This window comes from Theropithecus gelada, chromosome 14 (genome assembly GCF_003255815.1).
Source record: "Theropithecus gelada isolate Dixy chromosome 14, Tgel_1.0, whole genome shotgun sequence".
NCBI lineage: Eukaryota > Metazoa > Chordata > Mammalia > Primates > Cercopithecidae > Theropithecus > Theropithecus gelada.
The window spans coordinates 19,064,360-19,091,968 of record NC_037682.1 but is presented as its reverse complement, the minus strand read 5'-3'; the positions used below and the strand labels follow the sequence as shown (position 1 = coordinate 19,091,968).

The following is a 27,609-nucleotide window of genomic DNA, read 5'->3' as shown; positions in this document are numbered from 1 at the left end:
TTTGACAGGGGGTTTCATTCTGTTACCCAGACTGGAGTGCAGTGGCACAATCTCAGCGCACTGCAACCTCTGCCTCCTAGGTTCAAGCATTCCTCGCACCTCAGCCTCCCAAGTAGCTGGACCACAGGCACATGGCACCATGCTCGGCTAATTTTGTATAATTTTGTGTATAATATTTTTGGTATAATATCCTGCCCAGGCTGGTCTCGAACTCCTGAACTCAAGCAATCCTCCTGCCTTGGTCTCCCAAAGTGCTAGGATCACAGGCGTGAGTCACCGCGCCCAGCCCACAGTTCCTATATCTAAAGCCTGAGAAAAACTCAAGCTTGGTGCACAACATGGTGTAAGACAACCTGCTAGCCAGTTACTAGGACAAAGAGGATCTTGCTTTGATGATCATGATCGGAGTACAGGACAATCTTTGCCCTTACACAACAGAAATCCATCCTGAACATATCTTAGATTCTCCTGTACTATGTCACAATGGGCCAAAGGAAGCAAAAGCAGATGTTCATCTTAGAATGGAAGACAATCTCAGGGCATGCTTAAGCTATTGCAAAAAAAACCAAAAAGGAATGGAAGACAGGGAATTAGACTTCCTATTAATTAAGTGGGCAATGTCTACCACAATATATTCAGATGTAGTCCTAAGAACCCGGTTAGGCTCTTCCAGAATTAAAAACTCAATGGTAAACAAGTCTCTGTATTTAGAATACCAAAAGAGGCTGGGCATGGTGGCTCACGCCTATAATCCCAGTACTTTGGGAGGCTGAGGCAGGCGGACCACTTGAGGTCAGGAGTTTGAGACCAGCCTGGCCAACATAGTGAAACCCCGTCTCTACCAAAAACATAAAAATTAGCCAGGCATGATGGCGCATGCCTGTAATCCCAGCTACTTGGGAGGCTGAGGCAGAAGTTATCACTTGAACCTGGGAGGCGGAGGTTGTAGTGAGCTGAGATCGTGCCACTGTACTCCAGCCTGGGCGACAGAGTGAGACTCCATCTCAAAAAAAAACAAAACAAAACAAAACAGAATACCAAAAGAAAAGGGTATCTTAAGGAAATACTCACGTGTAAATCCCAAATCCTAACTTCCCCATCTAGGCAGCCAGAAGCAATAAGGCCTGAGATGGTGGGATGAAAAGTGACACACCACGGAGTACGGCGGTGTCCAATCAAGGAATGAACACACTTGCCAGTCTTCACCTCCGTAATATAGATATTATGATTCACATGGGTGGAGGCTAAGAGAGTCCTAGAAAATCAAAGAGTAGAACTAATTCAGAAGCATGTGGAAGGGTAACCAACCTAATCAACTTTGGACAACACAGAATAGTGATGCTACCTGCCGATCCCAACACGAAAGAACCTAAGCTTTGTACGTTAGGCAGTATATCTACAAACAGAAATATTCTGATCTTTAAAGGCTTTTGGCTTGTCCACGCTGTCCCCAAATGACACATGCCACATTCAGAAAATATTTTTTCCCACTGGAATAACCATCATGCCACTGGTGAGCTGTATCACACAGGCAAACGATTGTTATTGAGAAACTTTCCAAGTTTTGATCCTCTCAGTTTCCTTTGCTTGTTCTCATGATTTTTCAGGTTAGCACTGCTCATCTACTTTCTTTCCCTTTCTGACATGTGGCCAAAGCACTGTTCATAAAGTACTTCAGAGAGCCTTTAGGGACTGACTTGGAAGATCAAGCCAGGCCAAATATACAGAAAGCACTGTTATCACAAATCTTAAGGTTAAGTTACAGATAATTACTAAGTACCTGTCTGGGCTGAAGGCCAATAAGAAGGTAGAGCGTGGACTATCCGGCAGTTCTACTCTCTGGGAGACAAAAAAAAAAAAAAAAAAAAAGTTAAAATACATAGACTATGTATTTTATAGACTAAGGTTCACCCTATCTCAAAAGCACATTAACCATTCTAGATTAGTATTCACAGTGTAGGCTTAAAAACTTGGAGACAATGATCAAGCTACAAATTGAGAGAGATAAACCTAAGTTACCTTCAGGAAAACTGTCTAGCTCTAAAGGAAAAAGATATTTCTAGCACATTAATTCTTTCAAATTTACAAACAACTCCCTAAGTCAGATATGTCAACTCTCCCACACAAGATAAATATATCCCAACTCTGCTGTTAACCCATTCTAAGATCTCATTCTACCATCACCAGCACAAATCCTATGTGAAATATAGCCATTTTCCTTACCTTGCCCTCCCATTTCATCCACCGGGTTTTATCTTCCACCAGCTCCTGCAGAAGCCGCTGAGCTCCCATGGCCCGAGCACCCCGTTCTCGCCCCCAGAGTATCCGGACAGCATTCTTTTCTGGGACAACCTTCATGGCGCTCAGTAGCCACTGTCACACCAGGCCCAGGAAATGAAGGAGCAAGTAACAGCTCCAACACACTGAAGCAGCTAAAATGAGGCCATACAGGTCCTTGTAAGTTGTCTTCATGGAAATCTAAGGAATAAAGAATAATGTCAAAGAACGACTATTCTGCAACGAGAAGCTTTCCATTGCAAATACAATTCTAGCTCAAAAGGCAAATTATTCTTTTCCTATTTAATGACACTTTCTCAGAAAAGACCCTTCTCCCAGAATTTTTCTTCCAAAAATATTTCATACTCTCATATTCTCCATAGCTCAACCTTATATCTAAAGAAAGGATCAGGCCAGGCACAGTGGCTCACGCCTGTAATCCCTGAACTTTGGGAGGCCAAGGAGGGTGGATTGCTTGAGGTCAGGAGTTTGAGACAGCCTGGCCAACATGGTGAAACCCCATCTCTACTAAAATACAAAAATTAGCCGTGTGTGGTGGCAAGCACCTGTACTCCCAGCTACTCATCAGACTGAGGCAGGAGAATTGCTTGAATCCAGGAGGCAGAGGTTGTAGAGAGCTGAAATAGTGCCATTGCACTCCAGTGCCTGGGTGACAGAGCGAGACTCCGTCTCAAAAAAAAAAAAAGATTATTTGAGAGTACCTTTCTCACTCATTTTCTCCTCTCCACTAAAGATTCAGGGTAGAGGACAGAGAAGGAAAAGGAAGGAAAAAAAAAAATCAGGTTCTTTTTCTCATCTACCACAAGACTTACAAAGAAAAAACTTCATCACAAATTAAAATTCTACTAAAACGGCAACTAGCAGAACAGTACACACAAGTACAATGATTAAAGAACAAATTGTGGTCTATACACTGGACTATGTAGCCTGATAAAATGGTATTTCAAAAGAATATCCACATATGTACAATGTTATCCATTGTGGCATTGTTTCTTCCAACTCCACTATGAATGTTTTCAAAAAATAGGAAAGTTGAAAAAATAGTACAATAAACATACACTATTCTCCACCTAGACTCAAGATTGTTAATATTTTGCCAAATTTGCCTCATCTAGCTCCATGGATAGAGATATGGCTACATCAAAGTTGTTTTTTTGTTTTGTTTTGTTGTGTAATTTTGGAATTATTTCAGTAGGTATCAAGACACTTTAACCCCGCATATTTACTTCACTATGCACCTCCTAGGAAGAAGGACGTTCTGCCTCATAACCACAATAACATTACTATACCAATTATCATCGAATACTTCAGTTCTCGTTCGAAATCTTCCCAATTGCCAAAAAAAATTTCATTTATAGTTGACTTAAAAAAAATCCAGAATCTAATCAAAACTCAAGCAATGACTTTGGACATTTATGTCTCTTTAGTCTCCTTTATCCTAGAATGGCCTCCACGTTTTGTTTTGTTTTCATTTGTGACACTAGCTTTTTTTGGGGGGGGGGCAGGGGACACAGTCTCACTCTGTGGCCCAAGTTGGAGTGCAACAGTGCAATCTCAGCTCACTGCAACCTCTGCCTCCTGGGTTGAAGCAATTCTCCTGCCTCAGCCTCCCAAGTAGCTGAGATTACAGGCACCTGCCACCACACCCAGCTAATTTTTGTATTTTTAGTAGAGACCAGGTTTTGCCATGTTGGCCAGGCTGGTCTCGAACTCCTGACCTCAGGTGATCCACCCGCCTCAGCCTCACAAAGTGCTGGGATTGCAGGCCTGAGCTACTGTACCCAGCTGACACTAGCTTTTCTAAAAGACTAGGACAGTTGACTTGTTAGAATGCCTTATATCCTAGACTCAACTGATTGCTTCCTCATAGTAGCATTTAGCTTGCCTCTCTATACCTTTATTTCCTGTAAACAGTAGGTTAGGTCTAAAATCTTCATTAGTTTACATGTTTTTGGTGACAGTGCATCACAGTTGATGTGCCTATATACCTCAAGGTGGAGTACATCAGGTGGCACATATTTTCAGACTGTACAATCATTAGTGATCATTTGTTGAAATACGATTACTTGGTTGAGGTTGTTAACAGCCAGACCTCTTTGTAAAGGAATATCTCCCCCTTTACAGTTAGTAATCTGTGGCTATTATTTGGCATCATGTAAATATACTATTCCTTCTCAACTTTTTACTTAATGGTTTAACATTCATTAATGATTCCCTCTTGTACTTTTTTAAAGGGGGGAGATGCTGAAAATATTGATTTTCTAATTCTATCATTATTTCTAGATGTATTAGCTGGCTTTCCTGTACAAATAATAAATTTCCCTTAAAAATTGGTGCAGAGGAGTTACTAATTCTGTCTTATTGCTTACAATAGCAAAAACTGAGGACAACCCAACTGTCCATCTAAAGGGTACTGGATGACTAATCTATGACAAGGAAGATTCTCTGGCTACTGATAAGAATAGATGTACAAAATATATTGTCGAGAGAGGGAAAAAAGCAAGGTACAAAACAATATATTGAGTAAAGCTACTTTTGAATAAGAAGAAAAACTAATGGTAATGCACTGGGGACCGGAGGGACTAGATAAATGGAAACAAAAATGGATGCAATACCTGTCAGTGTTTTTGAAATGGAATGTTAGTTTGTGGTATGTTTTTTGTTTTTTTGTTTTTTGTTTTTTTTTAGAAACAGGGTATCACTCTATCACCCAGACTGGAGTGCGATGGTGCAATCATGGCTCACTGCAGCCTCAAAGTGCTGGGCTCAAGCAATCCTCCTGCCTCAGCCTCCAGAGTAGCTAACTTTTAAAATTATTTTAAAGATGGGGTCTCGCTATGTTCCCCAGGCTGGTGCAAACCACTGCACTAGGTGCTGAAATTTTAGTTTTTGAAAAAGGTATATCTGTTACCTTTATGAAAAATTTTGTTTAAAATATTAAACAACGCCAGGTGCAATAGCTCACGCCTATAATCCCAGCATTTTGGAAGGCCAAAGTGGGTGGATCACCTGAGGTCCGGAGTTCAAGACCAGCCTGGCCAACATGGCAAAACCTACTCTACTAAAAATATAAAATTTACTCTACCAAAAAGACAAAAATTAGGCCGGGTGCAGTGGCTCACGCCTGTAATCTCAGCACTTTGGGAGACTGAGGTGGGCAGATCACCTGAGGTAAGGAGTTCAAGGCCAGGCTGGCCAAAATGGTGAAACCCCATCCCTACTAAAAATACAAAAATTAGCCCAGCATGGTGGCAGGCACCTGTAATCCCAGCTACTCAGGAGGCTGAGGCTGGAGAATTGCTTGAACCCGGGAGGTGGAGGTTGTAGTGAGCCAAGATCACATCACTGCACTCTAGCCTGGGTGACAGAGTGAAACTCCATCTCCAAAAAAAAAAAAAAAATTAACAAATTAATTAATCAAAAATAAAATAAAATAAAATATTACATGAGGCCAGGCATAGTGGCTCATGCCTATAATCCCAGCACTTTGGGAGATCAAGGCAGGCAGATCACTTGAGGTCAGGAGCTCGATATCAGCCTGGCCAACATGGAGAAACCCCATCTCTACTGAAAATACAAAAATTAGTCGGGCATGGTGGTGCACACCTGTAATCCCAGCTACTCGGGAGGCTGAGGCACGAGAAATGCTTGAACCCAGGAGGCTAAGGTTGTAGTGAGTTGAGACGGCGCCACTGCACTCTAGCCTGAGTGACAGAGTGAAACTCCATCTCAAAAAACAAACAAAAAAAATGGTCGGGTGCGGTGGCTCAAGCCTGTAATCCCAGCACTTTGGGAGGCTGAGGTGGGTGGATCACAAGGTCAAGAGATCGAGACCATCCTGGCCAACATGGTGAAACCCCATCTCTACTAAAAATACAAAAATTAGCCAGGCGTGATGGTACGCGCCTGTAATCCCAGTCACTCAGGGGGCTGAGGAAGGAGAATCACTTGAACCATGGAGGCAGAGGTTGCAGTGGGCTGAAATCATGTCATTGCACTCTAGCCTGGGCAACAGAGCGAGACTCTGTCTCCAAAAAAAAAAAAAAAAAAAATTAAATTTTGCAGTAAGTACATGTTAAGTGAAAAAAGAACACAAAATTTTATATGCAGTATAATCCCCACTTTGTTTAAAAAATATTTGGAGAGACGGGCACAGTGGCTCACGTCTGTAATCCCAGCACTTTAGGAGGCCGAGGTGGGTGGATCACAAGGTAAGGAGATCGAGACCATACTAGCTAACATGGTGAAACCCTGTCTCTACTAAAAATACAAAAAATTAGCCGGGCGTGGTGGTGGGATCGCATCACTGCACTCCAGCCTGGGCGACAGAGTGATTCTCCATCTGAAAAAAAAAAAAGTTTGGAGAAAAAGGACACAAAAGAAATATAATAAATACTAACCATGGTTGTCTTTGAGTGGTGGCATTATTGGTGATTTAATAATTTTAATAGGCAAGTTTCTACTTTTTTTCACTTTTTAATTTTAAGAATTATTACCAGAAGCCCAAACCTCACCTTTCACTTTTTTTTTTTTTTTTTTTTTTTTTGAGACAGAGTCTCACTCCGTCACCCAGGCTGGAGTGTAGCAGCACGATCTTGGCTCACTGCGACCTCTGCCTCCTGGGTTCGGGCAATTCTCCTGTCTCAGGCTCCCGAGTAGCTGGGACTACAGGCGCCTGCCACCATGTCCAGCTAATTTTTGTATTTTTAGTAGAGACAGGGTTTCACACATGTTGGTCACGCTGGTCTCGAACTCCTACCTAGGGTGATCCACCCGCCTCAGCCTCCCAAGCTGGGATTACAGGCGTGAGCCACCATGCCCGGCCACCATTCTTTTTTTTTTAAAGTAGTAACTACTTATTGTAAAAAGCCAAACAATAATTGGCTCTTTACATTTCACATAAGGCTGCAATCTAAAGAGTATACAACCAGATGTATCCAAATACAGAAAGAAAAATAAACATTAAGAGCCTGTGTTGAAGTTCTCTCACTGGAGTACTAAGATGTAAAAGTCAGAAAGATTTCACAGTAAGAAAACACCAAGTTTGGCCAGGTGCGGTGGCTCACACCTGTAATCCCAGCACTATGGGAGGCCAAAGCGGGCAGATCACAAGGTCAGGAGTTTGAGACCAGCCTGGCCAACACAGTGAAACCCCGTCTCTACTAAAAATATAAAAATTAGCCAGGCGTGATGGCTCACGCCTGTAGTCCCAGCTACTTGGGAGGCCAAGGTGGGAGAATCGCTTGGACCTGGAAGGCGGAGGTTGCAGTGAGCCAAGACCGTGCCATTGAACTCCAGCCTGGGTGACAGAGTGAGACTCCATCTCAAAAACAAAAACAAAAACAAAAACACCCACCAAGTTCCTAGTCCTACACAGCACACAGTTACCTAAGGAGTGACAAAGAAACAAATTCTAGCCTGTATCCTCATGATACAGCTCTCATCACTTATTAGTGCAAAAATATGTACTGAAAATATCAACATTTTCAGGCCAACCTCCTGAATAAGCTAAGGATGAACTAACTGGAAGGAAATCATCTCCTTAGTAACCCTGACAACTCACAGATTAGGATCAGAAGTCTAGACCTGAACCCAGGGTTGCCCTTTGGTCAAACTGCCACATAAGTGATTAATTACTAACTAGGAAGGTGCCAAAACTACAGTTCCTACTAGTTTACCTTAACCCTCTACTGCAATTATTTTACCCAACATAAAAAAGTTCAGAAGAAACATTTTGAGGGTCCTTTGTCTTAACAGTGAAATATAAAAGCACTTTCAAAGAAATACATTTAAACCAGCACTTTGTAATATTTAAATCTTACAGATCACAAGGTCAGGAGTTTGAGACCAGCCTGGCCAATGATTTACACCTTGTGTAAGATCCAGAACCTACAAAGAACTCAAACAAATTTACAAGAAAAAAACAAACAACCCCATCAAAAAGTGGGCAAAGGATATGAACAGACATTTCTCAAAAGAGGACATTCATACAGCCAACAGACACATGAAGAAATGCTCATCATCACTGGCCATCAGAGAAATGCAAATCAAAACCACAATGAGATACCATCTCACACCAGTTAGAATGGCAATCATTAAAAAGTCAGGAAACAACAGGTGCTGGAGAGGATGTGGAGAAATAGGAACACTTTTACACTGTTGGTGGGATTGTAAACTAGTTCAACCATTATGGAAAACAGTATGGCGATTCCTCAAGGATCCAGAACTAGAAGTACCATATGACCCAGCCATCCCATTACTGGGTATATACCCAAAGGATTATAAATCATGCTGCTAGAAAGACACATGCACACGTATGTTTATTGCGGCACTATTCACAATAGCAAAGACTTGGAATCAACCCAAATGTCCATCAGTGACAGACTGGATTAAGAAAATGTGGCACATATACACCATGGAATACTATGCAGCCATAAAAAAGGATGAGTTTGTGTCCTTTGTAGGGACATGGATGCAGCTGGAAACCATCATTCTCAGCAAACTATCACAAGAACAGAAAACCAAACACCGCATGTTCTCACTCATAGGTGGGAACTGAACAATGAGATCACTTGGACTCGGGAAGGGGAACATCACACACTGGGGCCTATCACGGGGAGCGGGGAGCGGGGAGGGATTGCATTGGGAGTTATACCTGATGTAAATGACGAGTTGATGGGTGCTGACGAGTTGATGGGTGCAGCACACCAACATGGCACAAGTATACATATGTAACAAACCTGCATGTTATGCACATGTACCCTAGAACTTAAAGTATAATAAAAATAAAAAAAAAAGCAAACAAACCAACCCTAAAAAAAAAAAAAAAAAGATTTAAATCTTACACAAGGTGTGGTAGAAACAGCAGTAGTCCAATTCCTAAAAATAAAAAAAAATAAAACTGACCTTCTGACCTCCTGTTACTCAAGAGGAACAATAAAATACAGGTCACAAGTACTGTATGACTAGGAAGTACTGTATGACTAAGAAAACTGTGCTGCAACCTCAGATTCCTACAGGATTCAGAAAGGGGAAAGAGTAGCTACAAATATCAATATCAAGACAAAAATCTAAAGATCAGGATTACCAAAGAACATGTCTATCAATTTCCAGGGACCTAAACACACTAAAAGCTGAAACAAGAGAAAGCTTTACTGATGGGAAGAAGTCAGAGGGAGTAAAACAATTACACAATCTCTCTTTCGTCTGAAGAAAAATATTTGCTGTTGCTTTAAAAGGATAAGGGACTTCTCTCCTGATACGCTCTTACCAGCCACCTGAGAAGAGATTTTACCGTGTTCCCTGTAAAGAACAAAGGGAGCTAAGTCAAACTGAAGTCAGACAGGGCTGCTGATGAGGAGGAAGTGCCAGTCAATTGTGTTTTTCATTCCTCTTTTAAAAAGGAAGAAGAAACAAGTTTCCCAAAATGTCCCTTAAAGTAAAGCAGACTGAGACAAAGGTTACCAAGAATAGTCTTTGTGATACTGTCACAGAGTCCCCAAAATCAATTCTCAATCATCAAAAGCTTATCCAAGTAGAAGCAAAAGACATGGCTAGGATATGTACGTAAGACAAATGCCAGTCAGGCATAGTGGGAGGCCAAGATGGGAAGGTTCCTTGAATCCAGGAGGTCAAGACTGCAGTGAGTCATGATTGTACCGCTGCACTCTTCAGCCCAGATAATAGAGTGAGACCCTGTCTAAAAAAAAAAAAAAAAGACAAATACCAAGATTCCATCCTATTTCCATACACACATACTCCCACTCCCAATAACATGACTGATTACTCTCCAAAGGTGAGAAGGCAACCACCTTTCCAGATTTTCTCTATTTAATTCTAAGAGATAATTATATTTACCGACTACTCATAAAAACCATTTAAAGAGTAGGCCACAACCCAGTGGGAATTAAAAGTTAGATTTAGAGGTTCCTTGTGCAATCTGATTATCTTATGTCAGCAATTTTACCCCACCTTCTAGCTATATGACTTTGGGAATACTTAACCTCTTTGAGGCTTAGTTTCCTCCTTTGTAAAACAGGATCACAATGTCTGCTTCATAGGGTTGTTATGAGGCTCCAAATAAGAAAAGAGCTGTGGAAATATGAATCTTATTGCTGTTGTTTTTATTACTATTGAATCCTCTCTAAGGTTCACTATGGTTTCCCTCACCAAACAATAGGGCCAACTGAAACCCCAGAGACACCACAATTCCCAAGAGTAGCAGATTTCTAAGAATTATGCCAAAGGCTGTTAACCAGAAAACAAAGTAAAAAGTGCTCAGGGAGACAATAAAGTATGTTTACGTGGCAAAAATAATTCATTGTGATGTGGGCTCCCTCTACATAGGTGAAGTGAATTAAAAACCAGAACCAACAATTTAGAGTTGTATCTAAAACCTGATTAATATTTCATACCCCAAATCTTCCCCTTCCTACTGCATTTAGAAGTGTGATTCAGAAAACTATAGGCCTATAAGAAGCTGTTAAAATGGAGTCCAATTTCCTCATTTATGTGAGTAACTACATCTCTCTTCCACTTCGCTATGCCCATGTGGGCAAAGTCTAAGAGTCAAACCAACCATGTAATACTGACATATATTCCATAACTTGATTTAACCCAAGGATATAATATTTTTTTTTTTTTTTTTTGAGACGGAGTCTCGCTCTGTCGCCCGGGCTGGAGTGCAGTGGCCGGATCTCAGCTTACTGCAAGCTCCGCCTCCCGGGTTTACGCCATTCTCCTGCCTCAGCCTCCCAAGTAACTGGGACTACAGGCGCCCGCCATCTCGCCCGGCTAGTTTTTTTTTTTTTTTGTATTTTTTAGTAGAGATGGGGTTTCACCGTGTTCGCCAGGATGGTCTCGATCTTCTGACCTCGTGATCCACCCGTCTCGGCCTCCCAAAGTGCTGGGATTACAGGCTTGAGCCACCGCGCCCGGCCGGATATAATTATTTTTTAAAAAATCCTTTAAATACTTATTCTAAGACCACTTGCATAAGTAAAGTTTACCCAAATGGAAAATTAACTACAAAATTTCAGGTTTTTAATTAGAAGCCTAAAACTGCCCCAGTACTCGTTGGAAACTCCATATGGATGGAAATACACAGGCTTTTCTATGACTGGCAGCTTTGTTTTTATTAATAGGACTTTCCTATGGGCATTTCAGGATACTTCAAGTGACCTCATGTAGGACCAAAGTTCAAATTGTAAGCACCACGAGCCAGCACCCACACCTGACTCCATACAGCTCTTGTGTGACTCTTAGACTAGCCTGAATTTACAGGGGTACAGAGAATGTGGGGAAAAGCATCATAAATTTAGAACAGAAAACAACACATTCCAAAGGCAAACACACCTAGAAGCAGAAAAACTCCAACTATTCCCTGAATTGTGTATCTATTGTGTGCAAAGGATATCCAAAGATATGGCAAAATGCTAACTGGTTAACTCTAGCTGGAGAGGTCATGAGTGATGTTTATTTTATTGTTATTATCCATAACACCCAAATTAGAGACAGTATAGTATAGTCATATATATGGGCCCTGCAGTCAGAATGGTTGATTGACTTCCAGCTCCATCCTTTTCTTGGTATATGATAGTATCTTGATTTCTAGGAACAGTTACTTAACCTGACTGTACCTCAGTTTCCTCATCCATAAAATGTGACTATTGATAGTATGTATATCACAGGGCTACCACAAGGATCAAAATATTTACCATGTGAAAAATGCTTATAGTAGAATAATAGCTTCATTCTGTGATGAAGAATTAGTATGAAAATGGTAATAAGGTCTGGGTGCGGTGGCTCACGCCTGTAATCCCAGCAATTTGGGAGTTTGAGGCAGGTGGATAACCTGAGGTCAGGAGTTTGAGACCAGCCTGACCAACTTGGAGAAACCCCGTCTCTACTAAAAATACAAAATTAGCCGGGTGTGGTGGCACATGCCTGTAATCCCAGCTACTTGGGAGGCTGAAGCAGGAAAATTGCTTGAACCCAGGAGGAGGAAGTTGTGGTGAGCAGAGATCACGTCATTGTACTCCAGCCTGGGCAACAAGAGCGAAACTCCATCTCAAAAAAAAAAAAAAAAAAAAAAATTAGCCAGGCATGGTGACATGTGCCTGTAGTCCCAGCTACTCAGGAGGCTGAGGCAGAAGAATCACTTGAACCCGGGACACAGAGGTTGCAGTAAGCCGAGATCGCACCACTGTACTCCAGCCTGGGGGACAGAGTGAGACGCCATCTCAAGAAAGAAGAAAAGAAAAGAAAAGAAAAGAAGAGAAAAGAAAAAGACAAGAAAAGACAAGACAGAAAATGGTAATAAGAACACACAACATTTAATTTCTAAAAATAAAAAGTTTAGGCCACAAAGCCCTGTAAACAGTCAGACAAATTAAATTTAAAACAAATTCTGCTAGGCAAAATGAGACTGTCCACTGTAGAGGTCTCCAAACCATTTCATATAAAAGATCTTACCACTGTAACCTTTTTAAAAACAAAAAATAAAACCAGCCAGGCACAGTGGCTCACACCTGTAATCCCTGCCCTGGCAGGTTGAGGTGGGAGGATTGTTTGAGTCCAGGAATTCAAGATCAGCTTGGTCAACACAGTGAGACCCCCATCTCTACAAAAAATTGTTTAAAATCAGCTGGGCATGGTGGCATGTGCCTGTGGTTCCAGCTACTCAGGAGGCTGAGGTGGGAGGATATCCTGAGTCTGGGAGGTTGAGGCTGCAGTGAGCCATGATCATGCCACCACACTCCAGCCTGGGTGACAGAGCAAGGCCCTGACGCAAAAAACAAACAAAAATAGGCAGGCATGGTGATGCGTGCCTGTACTCCCAGTTACTGGAGAGGCTGAGGCAAGAGAATCACTTGAACCCAGGAGGTAGAGGTTGCAGTGAGCCCAGCTTGTGCCACTGCACTCCAGCCTGGGCAGCTGAGCAAGACTCAGAGAGGACCTGAATGATACGATACCATGTGGAGAGAGGGAAGCCATGTGGAAGACTCTCAAGATACCAAGCAAATGAGTGAAACCTTCTTAGACCTTCTAACCCAGCCCAACCACCAGCTGAAAGCAGACGAATGAAGCACAACTGATGCTACACAGGGGAGAAGGACCATCCAGACAAGTCCTGCCCAAATTCCTAACCCAAGTAATTATGAGACAAAATAAATTTTTATGATTTTAAGCCACTAATTTTATGGTGGTTTTTTTGAACATTAATAGATAACTAAAACACTACCCAACCTAATATCGCTGGGCAGTCACTCATGCCTGTAATCCCAGCACTTAGAGAGGCGGAGGCGGGCAGATCATGAGGTCAGGAGTGCGAGACCACTCTGACCAAAACGGTGAAACCCCATCTCCACTAAAAATACAAAAATCAGCTGGGCATGGTGGCGCATGCCTGCAATCCCAGCTACTCAGGAGGCTGAGGTAGGAGAATCACTTGAACCCGGGAAGCAGAGGTTGCAATGAGCCGAGATCCCGCCACTGCACTCCAGCCTGGGTGACACAGCCAGACTCCCTCTCAAAAAACAAAACGAAACAAAACAAAACACTACCTAATATCTACTAATATCTAGCTGACAAATATCAAGAATTTTCTAGAGAAAACCCACTATCTGCTCAATACTCTAACAAGAAGTTTTTCAGAAAATACGGAAATTAAATTAATAAATTTAGGTAACCAAAGATATCTCAAAATAAATTTATTTTATCACACTGGTAATCCTTTCTTAGGACTCGAATTTCTTCTTCACTAGATTATAAACTCTGTGAGGGCAAAAAACATATCTGTCATAGTCCCAGTACCTAGCACAATGCATAAAAGAGCATGAATATATATATTTACTTATATTCAGAGTTGTGAAAAGATCCTAAATGAACCCAAAACTATCATAAACAGCAACATCTGGAGTTTTAGAAAGTGTGGTGGTTATGAGTTCAAGGTCATAAATTCAATTTCTACAAGTCAAATACCTTAAAAAGAAAAACCTAAGCCAGGCACAGTGGCTCACGCCTGTAATCCAGCACTTTGGGAGGCCAAGGCAGGTGGATCACTTGAGGTCAGGAGTTAGAGACCAGCCTGGCTGAGATGGTGAAACCCCATCTCTACTAAAAATGCAAAAATTAGCCGGGCGTGGTGGCATGCCCCTGCAATCCCAGCTACTCGGGAGACTGAGGTGGGAGAATTGCTTGAACTCGGGAGGCAGAGGTTGCAGTGAGCCGAGATCACGCCACTGCACTCCAGCCTGGATGACAGAGTGAGACCCTGTCTCAAAAAAAAAAAAAAAAAGTAAAGAAAAGGCTTTGCACCATTACCAACCTAATTTCAGCCAGTAATTTCATTATGCAAATGTCATTGATCACAAGAGGGCCAGGCAACAGAGTAAGTAAAGGACTAATCCATCACTACCTCAACTATACATAGGAGAGAAAAAAAAACCCTCAAAAATAGCAGTAAAATTTTTTATCCTCCTATTTGAAACACAGAATATTAAGAACACAGTACAGAGGCAGTGGATATTCTGATAGCAGAGATAAGAATATGGGATATCACACCTTTCAAGCTTGAGAATACTAAACACAAAACCTTCATCCTAATTTACTCCCTAAGAAAGCTGATCCTGCAGTCTGGGGATATAGGGGTATCAATCAAGTCCATAACAAGAATCAGTGATTTAATAAATAAAGATGGCCAGGCGCGGTGGCTCAAGCCTGTAATCCCAGCACTTTGGGAGGCCGAGACGGGCAGATCACGAGGTCAGGAGATCGAGACCATCCTGGCTAACACGGTGAAACCCTGTCTCTACTAAAAACACAAAAAATTAGCCGGGTGTGGTGGCGGACGCCTGTAGTCCCAGCTACTCAGGAGGCTGAGGCAGTAGAATGGCGTAAACCCGGGAGGCAGAGCTTGCAGTGGGCTGGGATCTGGCCACTGCACTCCAGACTGGGCAACAGAGCGAGACTCTGTCTCAAATAAATAAATAAATAAAGATAAGACTAAGAGGTAAGAAGCTTCAATAACTGATTTTTATCGCTGGCTTGTTATATAATCTTGGACAAATCATATCCTCGCTGAATTTCAAGTTTTCCTACAATATGTAAACTGAAAGTAATAACACCTTCCTTCTATCTTAAAGGAATAAAATCCTTGAAGAATCCTAGGAGAAATGGGTTATAAAATTCCAAGATAAGATTACTACTTTTCAAAGTAAAACTCAAGATAGAACAATAACCAGAGTATATGATAAACAGAAGTTCACACAAAGAAGTCTGGCACCTACAGTTCTAAGAGAAAGATTGCAAAGGAAACTACAGTGATTATAAAGAAGAATCACAGAGTATATTATCTCTAATTAACCACTGGACAAATTGAAAACAAATAATTTAACAGAACTAAGATTAATACAATTAAAATTACACACAGTCCCTTTCTTTATAAGAAGCCAAAATCCCAGAAATAAACTGCCAACAGACAGAACCTGCACCTCTACTGCACACACGCAGCAGCATTAGTTTTTTTTATATATAAACTCAAAATAAAACCAACTTCTCTACAGGGTATATCACAAATGGGCTAACCATTTTACAAAATGTTTTGAAGATACAAAACCGAGTAAATTCTAATTACTATAATTAAAATAAGGGGGGAGATGTGAAGCACCAGCTTTCCTGCTACAGGTTTTGCTTACTAGAGCTTAAGTAACTCACAATGATGCTGCCTAATGTCTGAAACATGGGAAAGCGTGTGCTTAAAACAAAGTGTGATCAAAACCGGAAATAGAAAGCCATAAGACCCAAATTTGAGACTGACAATTTTCCTTACTCCCACTTACCTCAGAAGGATGAAGAAAAAAGAAACGAAGTTTTATCTGCAAATTATTCTGGAGAAAACAGTGCACTGAGAACACAAGAACTCCTTAAAAGTGAAGGAAGAACAAGGAGGAAAGCACTAAACCAAGAAGAAACTGAAGCTCACTTTTTTGGTTTCAAGTTATCAAAAGAATCAAGAAGACCAAGAAGGCTACTCTTAAATGTACAGAAATGGCAAAAGATTTCCTATTAGCAAGCAACAAAAAAAGAGTAGCTTCTGATGGAAGAAATTTCACAGAGGCAAAACAGCTTAACCCCAGAAACGGGAACTGAAACCAGCTGCCTCGAACAGACCTAATGACTTTGGCAACAACATACCTTTCATCCACCAACAATATCAGGAGGTTGGAGTAGGGCCAGTTTCAAATCATAAAGGATCATGTCTCTATTCTCTGCAGTCTTTGAGAAAGAGTCCAACTCCTTCCTGGGAGCACCACATTGCCCCCAATTCCTCCTGGAAACCCCTGGAGCTACAGCAAGAATATTGTAAAGGGCCGGGCGCGGTGGCTCACGCCTGTAATCTCACCACTTTGGGAGGCCAAGGCGGATGGATCACCTGAGGTCAGGGGTTCGAGACTAGCCTGGCCAACATGGTGAAAGCCCATCTGTGCTAAAAATACACAAATTAGCTGGGCGTGGTGGCATGCACCTGTAATCCCAGCTACTCGGGAGGCTGAGGCAGGAGAATTGCTTGAACCTGGGAGGTGGAGGTTGCAGTGAACCGAGATCATGCCATTGCACTCCATCTTAGGTGACAGAGTGAGACTCTGTCTCAAAAAAAAAAAAAAAAAAAAAGCTTTGAGAACATTAACCCAGGAATCTTCACAAGTCCTAGGACAGACATGATTACTCATCAGACAAATAAGAAAAACAAAACCTGGAAGAGGTTAAGAAATTCATCTAGATTCACAGATGAGTCAGGAGCCAAAGCAGGATTTGAATTCAGGCTTTTCCTTCAGATAGTATTAGAGCTACACTCCCAGTCCTTGCTTGGCTCAGTAGATACTGTGTTCAGTGTTTTCCAATCTTAGAGTCAGCCCAGGTCAGGTTCTTGGCTGACTAAAATAGGGAAAGAAAAAATTTCCCTCGAGGCTTCAAGAAAAGAAGTCAAATTATTAAACGCAGAGTTCTTATGCTAAAAGGCCGAGATGCCACCCTACCATGCCAATCACATTTCTTAGCCAATCAAAAAAAAGGCATTAGATTTAAGAACCTAGTTATTTAAATCTGAGTAGAAGCTGGATTCCATTTCCCCAACTTTCCAAATAAAGAACACTTAAGGATGGGGAAGGATGTAAAAGCACTGATAAATAACCAAACAAGCATTGATTAAGCAGATATTATGTACTTGGCACTGTTCTAGGCATGGAGGATACTCTAGTAAAGAAGAACATTCTTGCCCCTCAAAAGCTTATGTGATTTTTATAAAATTACATATTAACAATACTTTCAAGTACTGAAAAGGGCTAAAAGGAAAATATGGCAGGTGAAAGAAAACAACACACACAACCTTTTACCTGGGGTGGCCAGAGAAAGCCTCTCTGAGATGACATTTGAGTTAAGACTGGCATCTTGAAATAGAAACCTTGAGAAAAGAGGCAGGTGAAAAAAATATTTCAAGGAGAATGAAGAGTACCAAGTACTAAGGTCCCTAACAGGTAAGCTTAGTGCATGTGAAAGCCAGAAATAAGGCCAACATGGCTGGAGCACCACTAACAAGGGAGAGAATAAAGACAGGTTGGTACCAGCAGACCATGATAAAATTTGGATTTTATTAAGTGTAATGGGTTACTATTAAAGGATTTTAGCTAAGGAAATGACAAAATGATGGGAATTTGGGCCAGGGTTATAGCAATGTAAGAGATGAATAGTTATACTCAGAATATATTTTGGAGAAACAGCTAAGGGAATTACAGATGCACTGTATGTGAGGTGTGAGAGAGAAATTAAGAGTGATTCCTAAGTTTTCAGCCTAAGTCCCAAGTGGATAGTGGAGACACTTATTGAGAAGGGTTCTACTATATGTGTATATTTGTGGGTGGGGGAGCAGATTAAAGGGAGAAATCAATAGTTTAGGATCACTTTCTATTTTTCTATGAATATGAGCCTGAGAAAATATGAATTAATTCAGGAGAAACTTAAATTTTTCCTATAAATAGTATAATAAATATAAAGCAGCATTGGTTCTTCGTTTTTTTTTTTTTTTTGAGCAGAGTTTCGCTCTTGTTGCCCAAGCTGGAGTGCAATGGCATGATCTCGGCTCACTGCAACCTCCACCTCCCAGGTTCAAGCGATTCTTCCACCTCAGCCTTCTGAGTAGCTGGGATTACAGGCATGTGACACCCCACCTGACTAATTTTTTGTATTTTTAGTAGAAACAGGGTTTTACCATGTTGGCCTGGCTGGTCTCAAACTCCTGACCTCAGGTGATCTGCCCACCTCTCCTTCCCAAAGTGCTGAAATCACCGTGCCTGGCCTGCTTCCTATTCTTAAATAATTATATATAACATTGAGAGTCAAGCAAGGTAGATCACCCCTGTAATCCAGCTAACTCAGGAGGCTAATGGAGGAAAACTGCTTGAGGCCAGGAGTTCAAGACCAGCCCACAACATAGAGACCACAGAGAGACATCATCTCTTTTTTTGTTTTTTGAGACAGGATCTCACTCTGTCACCCAGGCTGAAGTGCAGTGGCAGGATCTCAACTGAACTGCGGACTTGACTTCCCAGGAGTAAGTGATCTTCCCATCTCAGCCTCCCCAGTAGCTGGGACTACAGGTGCATACAACTACACCCCAGTAATTATCTTTATTTTTTGTAAAGACAAGGTTTCACTATGTGCCCAGGCTGGTCTCAAACTCCTGGGCTCAAGGAATCCTCCCACCTCAGCCTCCCAAAGTGCTGGGATTACAGGCATGAGCCACATGGCACCCTGATGAGAAACCTCATCTCTTTAAAAGAAACCATCAGTCAGGTGCAGTGGCTCATGCCTGTAATTCCAGAACTTTAGGAAGCAGACACAGCCAGATCACTTGAAGTCAGGAGTTCGAGACCAGCCTGGTCAACATAGTGAAACCCTGTCTCTACTAAAAATATGAAAATTAGCTGGGCATAGTGGTGTGTACCTGTGATCCCAGCAACTCAGGAGGCTGAGGCAGGAGAATTCACTTGAACCTAGGAGATGGTGGTTGCAGTGAGCCAAGATCACACCACTGCACTCCAGGCTAGGCTGGCGACAAAGCGAGACTGTCTTAAAAAAAAAAAAAAAAAAAAAAAAGCCAGGCGTGGTGGCTCACATCTATAATCCCAGCACTTTGGGAGGCTGGGGCGGGTGGATCACCTAAAGTCAGGAGTTCAAGACCAGCCTGACCAACATGGAGAAACCCTGTCTCTACCAAAAATACAAAATTAGCCAGGCATGGTGGTGCATGCCTGTAATCCCAGCTATACTTAGAAGGCTGAGGCAGGAGAATTGCTTCAACCTGGGAAGTGGAGGTTGCAGTGAGCCGAGATTGCACCATTGCACTCCAGTCTGGGCAACAAGAGCAAAACTCCATCTCAAAAAAAAAAAAAAAAAAAAAAAAAGGAAGAGCAATCTTACAGCCTTCTTAAGTACATGGCAGAAAAATCCCAGTATTAAAAAAAAAAAAAAAGAATCCCAGTATGTATCCAATTACATATGAACTGATAAAGACAAGTAATAGAATGTAACACATACATATACTTTAGGCAACATATTATCTAATATTCATTGAACATTTGCTACACACTTGGTAGTGCTAAACACTTTATCTCACTTTTTCCTCACAATGATACTATGAAGATGGGTACTGTTATTCCCGTTTCACAGATCAGAAAATCCGGCTTAAAGAGACTAAATGATTTACCTAAGTGAAGGAGAGATTCAAAATCAAATCTGTTGTCAAATGAGCAGAATTGTATAGTGCTCTAACCATTATACAATACTGCTTCTATAAAATACAGAAAAAGGGCTGGGCACGGTGACTCGCACCTGTAATCCCAGCACTTTGGGACGCCGAGGCAGGCGGATCACAAGGTCAGGAGATCGAGATCATCCTGGCTAACATGGTGAAACCCCGTCTCTACTAAAAATACAAAAAAAAAAATTAGCCGGGCGTGGTGGCGAGCGCCTGCAGTCCCAGCTACTCAGAAGGCTGAGGCAGGAGAATGGCGTGAACCCGGGAGGCGGAGCTTGCAGTGAGCAGAGATCGCACCACTGCACTTCAGCCTGGGCGACAGAGTAAGACTCTATCTCACTAAAATAAAATAAAATAGAATAGAATAAAATAAAATAAAATACAGAAAAAGAAAAAAAAGCTCTTTTCATGTCCCCACACCTAGAAAGTCATAATTAAAAAGATCTGATTCAAGAGATGAGGAGAGGGAGAAAGAATTAATAAATCTGAATGAATCTGAGTCAGAACACAGTGACTCATGCTATATAACCTTGGACAAATTCTATAATACCCATGCCTCAACCTATCTATCTGAAGGAGCTAACCTCACTGGAGGTAACCATTATTTGCCTCCTAGTGGGCTATGAATATTAATTAGTATTTGCAATATACACACAGATCAGATGAGACAAGGAAAACTATACCAACTCAAAAACTATTATTATTGCTTCGATATCTACAGCAAAGCACCAGAAATCACGGTAAATAAGTTACGTGCACCAAGAATGTGGAGTGTAAGTACTCTACAAATAAATCATGGCCAGGTACAGAGGCTCATCCCTGTAATCCCAGCACTCTGGGAGGCCAAGGCTGGAAGATCACTTGAGTCCAGGGTTTGAGACCAGCCTGGGCATCATGTTAAAACCTCATGTCTACAAAAAAAATATAAAAATTAGCTGGGCATTCGCCTGTAGTTCCAGCTACTCAGGAGGCTGAGGTGGGAGAATCACTTGAGCCCAGGAGGCAAAGGTTGCAATAAGCTGAGATTATGCCATTGCACTCCAGCCTGGGAGAGAGGAAAATTTCCTCTGAAAAAAAAAAAAAAAAAAAAGAGAAAGAAAAGGAACCACATAATTTGTTATTTTACTTCTGCTTTCCTTTTTCTTTTTAATTAAAAAAATCAATACACACCATATGAATCAGCAACTGCATTCTTGGGCATTTATCCAGAAAAATAACTTATGTTCACACAAAAACTTGTATATCAGCTGGGTGCAGTGGCTCACACCTGTAATCCCAGCACTTTGGGAAGCTGAGGTGGGCAGATCGCTTGAGCCCAAGAGTTCGAGACCAGCCTGGGCAACATGGCAAAACCCTGTCTCTACATAAACAAAAAAAAACTAGCTGGGTATGGTGGCATGCACCTGTGCTCACAGTTACTCAGGAGGCAGAGGTGGCAGGATCACTTCAGCCTGAAAGGCAGAGGTTGCAATGAGCTGAGATCATGCCACCATACTCCAACCTGGGCTCAGAGCCAGATCATGTCTCAAAAAAAAAAAAAAAAAAAAAAGTGTATACAAATGTTAACAGCAGTTTTATTCATAATAGCCAAAAAATTTAGAAAAATTCAGATTTTTTTTTTTTTCTTCAGAAGGGGTCTCCCTCTGTTGCCCAGGCGGGAGTGGGTGGCATGACCAATCTTTACTCACTGCAACCTCCAACTCCCAGGGTCAAGTGATCCTCCCACCTCAGCCACCCAAGTAGCTGTGCCCACAGATGTGTGCCATCACACTGGCTAATGTTTTTTGTACTTTTAGTAGAGACAGATTGCCCAGGCTGGTCTCAAATCCCAGGCTGGTCTCAAAGCTGTCTGCCAGCCTCAGCCTCCCAAAGTGCTGGGAACACAGGTGTGAGCCACTGTGCCCAGCCAGATGTCTTTCAATGGGTAAAGGATTAAGCAAACTACAGTACATCCAAATCATGAATTACTATGTAGCAGTTAAGACGAGTGGAACTGGCCAGGGGCACTGGCTCAGACCTTTAATCCCAGCACTTCGGGAGGCCGAGGAGGGTGGATCACCTAAGGTCAGGAGGTCAAGACCAGTCTGCCCAACATGGTGAAACTGTCTCTACAGGTGGGCACCTGTAGTCCCAGCTACCACGGCGGCTGAAGCAGGAGAATCGCTTGAATCGGGGAGGCAGAGGCTGCAGTGAGCCGAGATTGAGCCACGGCACTCCAGCCTGGGTGACAGAGGGAGACTCCACCTCAAGAAAAAAAAAAAAGAGTGGAGCTATTGGTACTATAACTTGGATAAATCTCAAGAGAATTACGCTGAGTGAAAAAAGGCCAATCCAAACGGTTATATTCTATATAATTCCATTTATACAACATTTTTAAAATGACAGAGAGAGACATTAATGGTTGAAAGAGATTACAGAAGGAAATCAGTGGGGTGGGGATTGAGCTACCTACCCCTCGAAGGCATGCTCCCTGGATTTTCTGGGCAAAGCTTCATTGCAACTTTATCCACTGTGAAACTGCCTTTGCAAAAATGGTAACAGTAAGAAAATTGTGACAGTGAAACAGTCTGACCTAACCAACTCCATCTTGCCTTTAACTGTCCTTGGTCATTCCTGCGTGTAGGACAAGCTAACTATGGGAGAAAATTAGTTTATAGTTTAAATGATAATAGCCCTTCTCAAAACTAAACTGCCATTGTAAAACTAATAAAAGGCCCCAAGTTTAGGATTATGAGAGGGGCCTGAACTCTGCTAAAATGTAAGCATATGAACTCAGGAGGTGGAGGGTACAGTGATCAGAGATTGCGCGACTGCATTCTGGCATGGGCAACAGAGTGAGCCCTGTCTCAAGAAAATAAAACAACATAAAATAAAATAGAGGCCGGGTGCGGTGGCTCATGCCTGTAATCCCAGAACTTTGGGAGGCCGAGACAGGCAGATCACGAGGTCAGGAGATCGAGACCATCCTGGCTAACATGGTGAAACCCCGTCTCCACTAAAAATACAAAAAATTAGCCGGGCGGGGTGGCAGGTGCCTGTAGTCCCAGCTGCTCGGGAGGCTGAGGCAGGAGAATGGCGTGAACCCGGGAGGCGGAGCTTGCAGTGAGCCGAGATCCAGCCACTGCACTCCAGCCTGGGCAACAGAGCGAGACTCCATTTCAAAAAATAAAAATAAAAATAAAAATAAAATAAAATAAAATAAAATAAAACAAATAAAAATGTAAGCACATTAAATAGTGGTTTTTTGTTTGTTTGTCTGTTTGAGACAGTCTTGCTCTGTCTCCCAGACTGGAGTGCAGTGGTCCCATCTTGGCTTACTGTAGCCTCCACTTTGCGGATTCAAGCTACTCTCATGCCTCAGCCTCCCGAGCAGCTGGAATTACAGGTGCACACCACAACACCCAGTTAATTTTTGTATTTTTAGTAGAAACATGGTTTCACCATTTTGGCCAGACTGGTCTCGAACTCCTGGCCTCAAGTGATCCACCCGCCTCAGCCTCCCAAAGTGCTGGGATTACAGGCTTGAGCCACCGCGCCCGGCCAACACTGGGTTTTTTTCCTTTATCAGGTTTTTGTATATTATCACATGCCAACAGAAAAAATGCAATACATTTAACAAGTATGTAGGCACAAGTCATTTTCTAAATACATCTGCTGATCTTGGTTCAACTATTTTTGTCCATTTAGCATATTTTTGGAGGACTACACGATGCAGCAAGCCCTACTGCAGGTGACAGGGATAGAGAACTGGAAAAAACAAATGAACAAAAAAGGACTCCAACCTCTGAGAGCTTGTGGGGAGACTACAACCGCAATATACTGTAACTATAACCACTGTGCTGAAATGTGGCAAATGCTACCCTCAAGGAAGTACAAAGTGGCATGGTTTGAAAACTCCAGCTATCTTCCCAAAAGCAACAGATAATCTCTCACATTTGCTTCCTTACAATGGTTCTGGCTTCAATTCTGCTGATATTCTATAAACCACAAATACTAATTCTTATGCCTGGGCAAGAGGTCCCCAGTGTTCTTCTATACAAATCACTCCATTGGACACACTCAGTAAGTATGACAGACGTTTGCCAGCTCAAGTCAGCACAAAGCTCCTTCTCTAAAAATAACCCTGTAATTTTTGGAAATTCTAGCAATGAAATTAAAGTATCTTTAACTTTTTTGTCAAATCATGGATATACAGAGTTAAAAGTGACTTAGGGATCATTTTGAACATAAAATCTTGAAAAGTGGCCATATTACAGTGGCTCACTCCTGTAATCCCAGTGGTTTCAGAGGCAAAGCAAGAGGACTGTTTGAGCCCTGGAGTCCAAGACCAGCCTAGGCAATATGCCAAAACCCTGTCTCTACAAAATAAAAAATTAGCCAGCCATGGTGGCGCACACCTGTAGTCCCAGCTACTCAGGAGGCTGAGGCAGGAAGATCACTTAAGCCTGGGAGGTCAAGGCTACAGTAAGCCATGGTCTGCGCCATTGCACTCTAGCCTGGGTGACAGAATGAGACCCTGTTTCAATCAATTTATTTATTTATTTATTTTTATTTTTTATTTTTTTTATTTTTTATTTTTGAGACAGACTGTCCCCGTCGCCCGGGCTGGAGTGCAGTGATGTGATCTTGGCTCAATGCAACCTCCACCTCCCAGATTCAAGTGATTCTCCTGCCTCAGCCTCCCGAGTAGCTGAGACTGTAAGAGCGTGCCACCATGCTGGGCTAATTTTTGTGTTTTTAGTAGAGACAGGGTTTCACCATGTTGGTCAGGCTGGTCATGAACTCCTGACCTCATGATCCGCCCATCTCAGCCTCCCAAAGTGCTGGGATTATAGGCGTGAGCCACCACCGTGCCCTGCCCAATCAATCAAAATCTTAAAAAGTTAGATTCACAGCTGGGCGCGGTGGCTCACGTCTATAATCCCAGGACTTTGGGAGGCCGAGGCAGGCGGATCACAAGGGCAAGAGATCGAGACCATCCTGGACAACATGATGGAATGCTGTCTCTACTGAAAATATAAAAATTTGCTGGGTGTGGTGGTGCCAGCCTGTAATCCCAGCTACTTGGGAGGCTGAGGCAGGAAAATCGCTTAAACCTGGGAGGCAGAGGTTGCAGTGAGCCGAGATTGCACTCCAGCCTGGTGACAGAGCAAAACTCCATCTCAAAAAAAAAAAAAAAAAATTAGATTCACTTGTCCATTGTTATAAGACTCACTAAGGGCATCTCTGAGACATAAACCCAGGGCTCTTAACTCACTGTATAGGGTTCCTTTGCACTGCTGCTGCTTTAAATCCAGTAACAATGAATTTAATGAAGTCCAAGTTTTCTCATTTAATCAATCATAGATACATCCATGAGTAAATAATCATACCAGTTTAAAGACTAACTTCATCAAAAACAAGCACACTAAGCACCCACCATGAGGTGCATATAGTAGGCAAAGAACTGCCTATCTTTGATATGGCAGATGCTCTTAGGCATTGGAGGGAAATGTCAATACACACTGAAAAACTGTCAGCATTATTATCATCATCTTGACAATTAGCTAGTATTTTGGGGTGTTTACTCTGAACCAGGCACTTCACATGTTATTTCTGATTCTTACAACAACTCTTGAAAGATAGGTATTATCGTCCCCACACTGTACATTTGTGGCCGCCAGATTTAAAAAGAAGCATTCTGAGCCGGGCGTAGTGGCTCACGCCTGTAATCCCAGCACTTTGGGAGGCTGAGGTGGATCACCTGAAGTCAGGAGTTCAAGACTAGCCTGGCGAACATGGTGAAACTCCATCTCTACTAAAAATTAAAAAAATTAGCCAGGTGTGGTGGTGAGCTCTGTAATCCCAGCTACTTGGGAGGCTGAGGCAGAAGAATCACTTGAACCTGGGAGGTGGAGGTTGCACTGAGCTGAGATCGCGCCACTGCACTCCAGCCTGGGCAACAAGAGCAAAACTCCATCAAAAAAAAAAAAAAAAAAAGAAGAAGAAGAAGTATTCTGGCCAGGCACGGTGGCTCATGCCTGTAATTTGAGCACTTTGGGAGGCCAAGGCAGGCAGATCACTTGCAGTCAGGAGTTCAAGACAGCCTGGCCAACGTGGTGAAACTCAGTCTCTACTTAAAATACAAAAATTAGCCGGGTGTGGTGGCACGTGCCTGGTAATCCCAGCTACTCAGGAGGTTGAGGCAGAGAATCGCTGGAACCCGGGAGGCAGAGGTTGCAGTGAGCTGAGATTGAGCCACTGCACTCCAGCCTGGGTGATAGAGTGAGACTCTGTCTCAAAAAATAAGAGTCCATGCACTTTTCCTGCTGTACCATGCTCCCTAAGGGCAGAATAACTACACTGCACATGTGGCTGTAATATGAAGTCACTTCAAACTTTGACATAATTTCCTGACTGGAAGTTATGTAATTTAGCCATCTTTTCAACCTTTAGATTGGTTTAGCTAATTTTCTTTTATGATTCCTCAAATGAGTGGTCTTCCAGGGTTTCTCTTTTTAAGGAAGCAGAATCCTTTTTCCAAATGAAATCTTATGTGAAAACACTAAAATGTAAAGCAGGTCAAAGTTGAGCTGCTTTGGCTTAAGCAAGGTGGGAGAACTAAAGCTCTTCCTTACTCTCATGGCCAACTCTTGGGCACTTCCAAGGAATACTTTGAAAAATACTGGTTTAAAACTGAAGACTCTGCTTTCTCCATCTCAGCTCTAACATTTGGCAGCTGTATAACCTTTGACAAAAAACAATGTTTCACTTTCTCTCATCCTTTATAGGTTTGTTACAAATATTACATGTTAGAATAAATGTAAAACTCCCTATATATGGTTCACATCCAAAAGTTAGTTTCCTTCTTCTTTATCTACAGTGTTAATAGTTGTTGCCAATTCAAGAAAGCTCAATAAATATATTTGAAGATATTCTTGGCAGCAGAGAAGTGAACAAGTAAATGCTCCCGTAATTCAACTAAAATAAACGAACCTAATAAATCCTTCATTAAAAATACCAGTGGTATTAGTAACTCCCTCTTAGTCCTTTTGGGCTGCTTTAACAAAATACCAAAAACCACCCAGGCACAGTGGCTCACACCTGTAATCCCAGCACTCTGGGAGGCTGAGGCGGGTGGATCACCCGAGGTCAGGAGTTCAAGACCAGCCTGACCAACATGGTGAAATCCCATCTCTACTAAAAATACAAAATTATCCCAGCGTGGTGGCGCGTGCCTGTAATCCCAGCTACTCAGGGGTCTGAGGCAGGAGAATAGCTTGAACCCGGGAGGTGGAGGTTGCAGTGAGCTGAGAGAGTACCATCACATTCTAGCCGGGGCAACAAGAACAAAACTCCGTCTTAAAACAAACAAACAAACAAACAAAAAAAAAAAACTGGGTAGCATTATAAACAACAGAAATTTGTTTTTTTGTTTTGATTTGTTTTGTTTTTTTGAGACAGAGTCTTGCTCTGTCACCCAGGCTGGAGTACAGTGGTATGATCTTGGCTCACTG

General features: G+C 42.2%; 1 protein-coding gene across 1 annotated transcript in view; it reads right to left on the bottom strand.

Annotated features, from left to right (window-relative positions):
• AMBRA1 (autophagy and beclin 1 regulator 1) overlaps positions 1-27,609 on the bottom strand; it is a 198,534-nt gene that overhangs the window by 151,985 nt on the left and 18,940 nt on the right. The window contains exons 2-4 of the mRNA XM_025357274.1: positions 2,224-2,478; positions 1,781-1,839; positions 1,072-1,255 (exon numbers count right to left, since the gene is read on the bottom strand). Coding sequence (XP_025213059.1) covers positions 1,072-1,255; positions 1,781-1,839; positions 2,224-2,358 — 378 coding nt within the window. The 5' untranslated portion in view covers positions 2,359-2,478. The remainder of the gene's footprint in view (positions 1-1,071; positions 1,256-1,780; positions 1,840-2,223; positions 2,479-27,609) is intronic.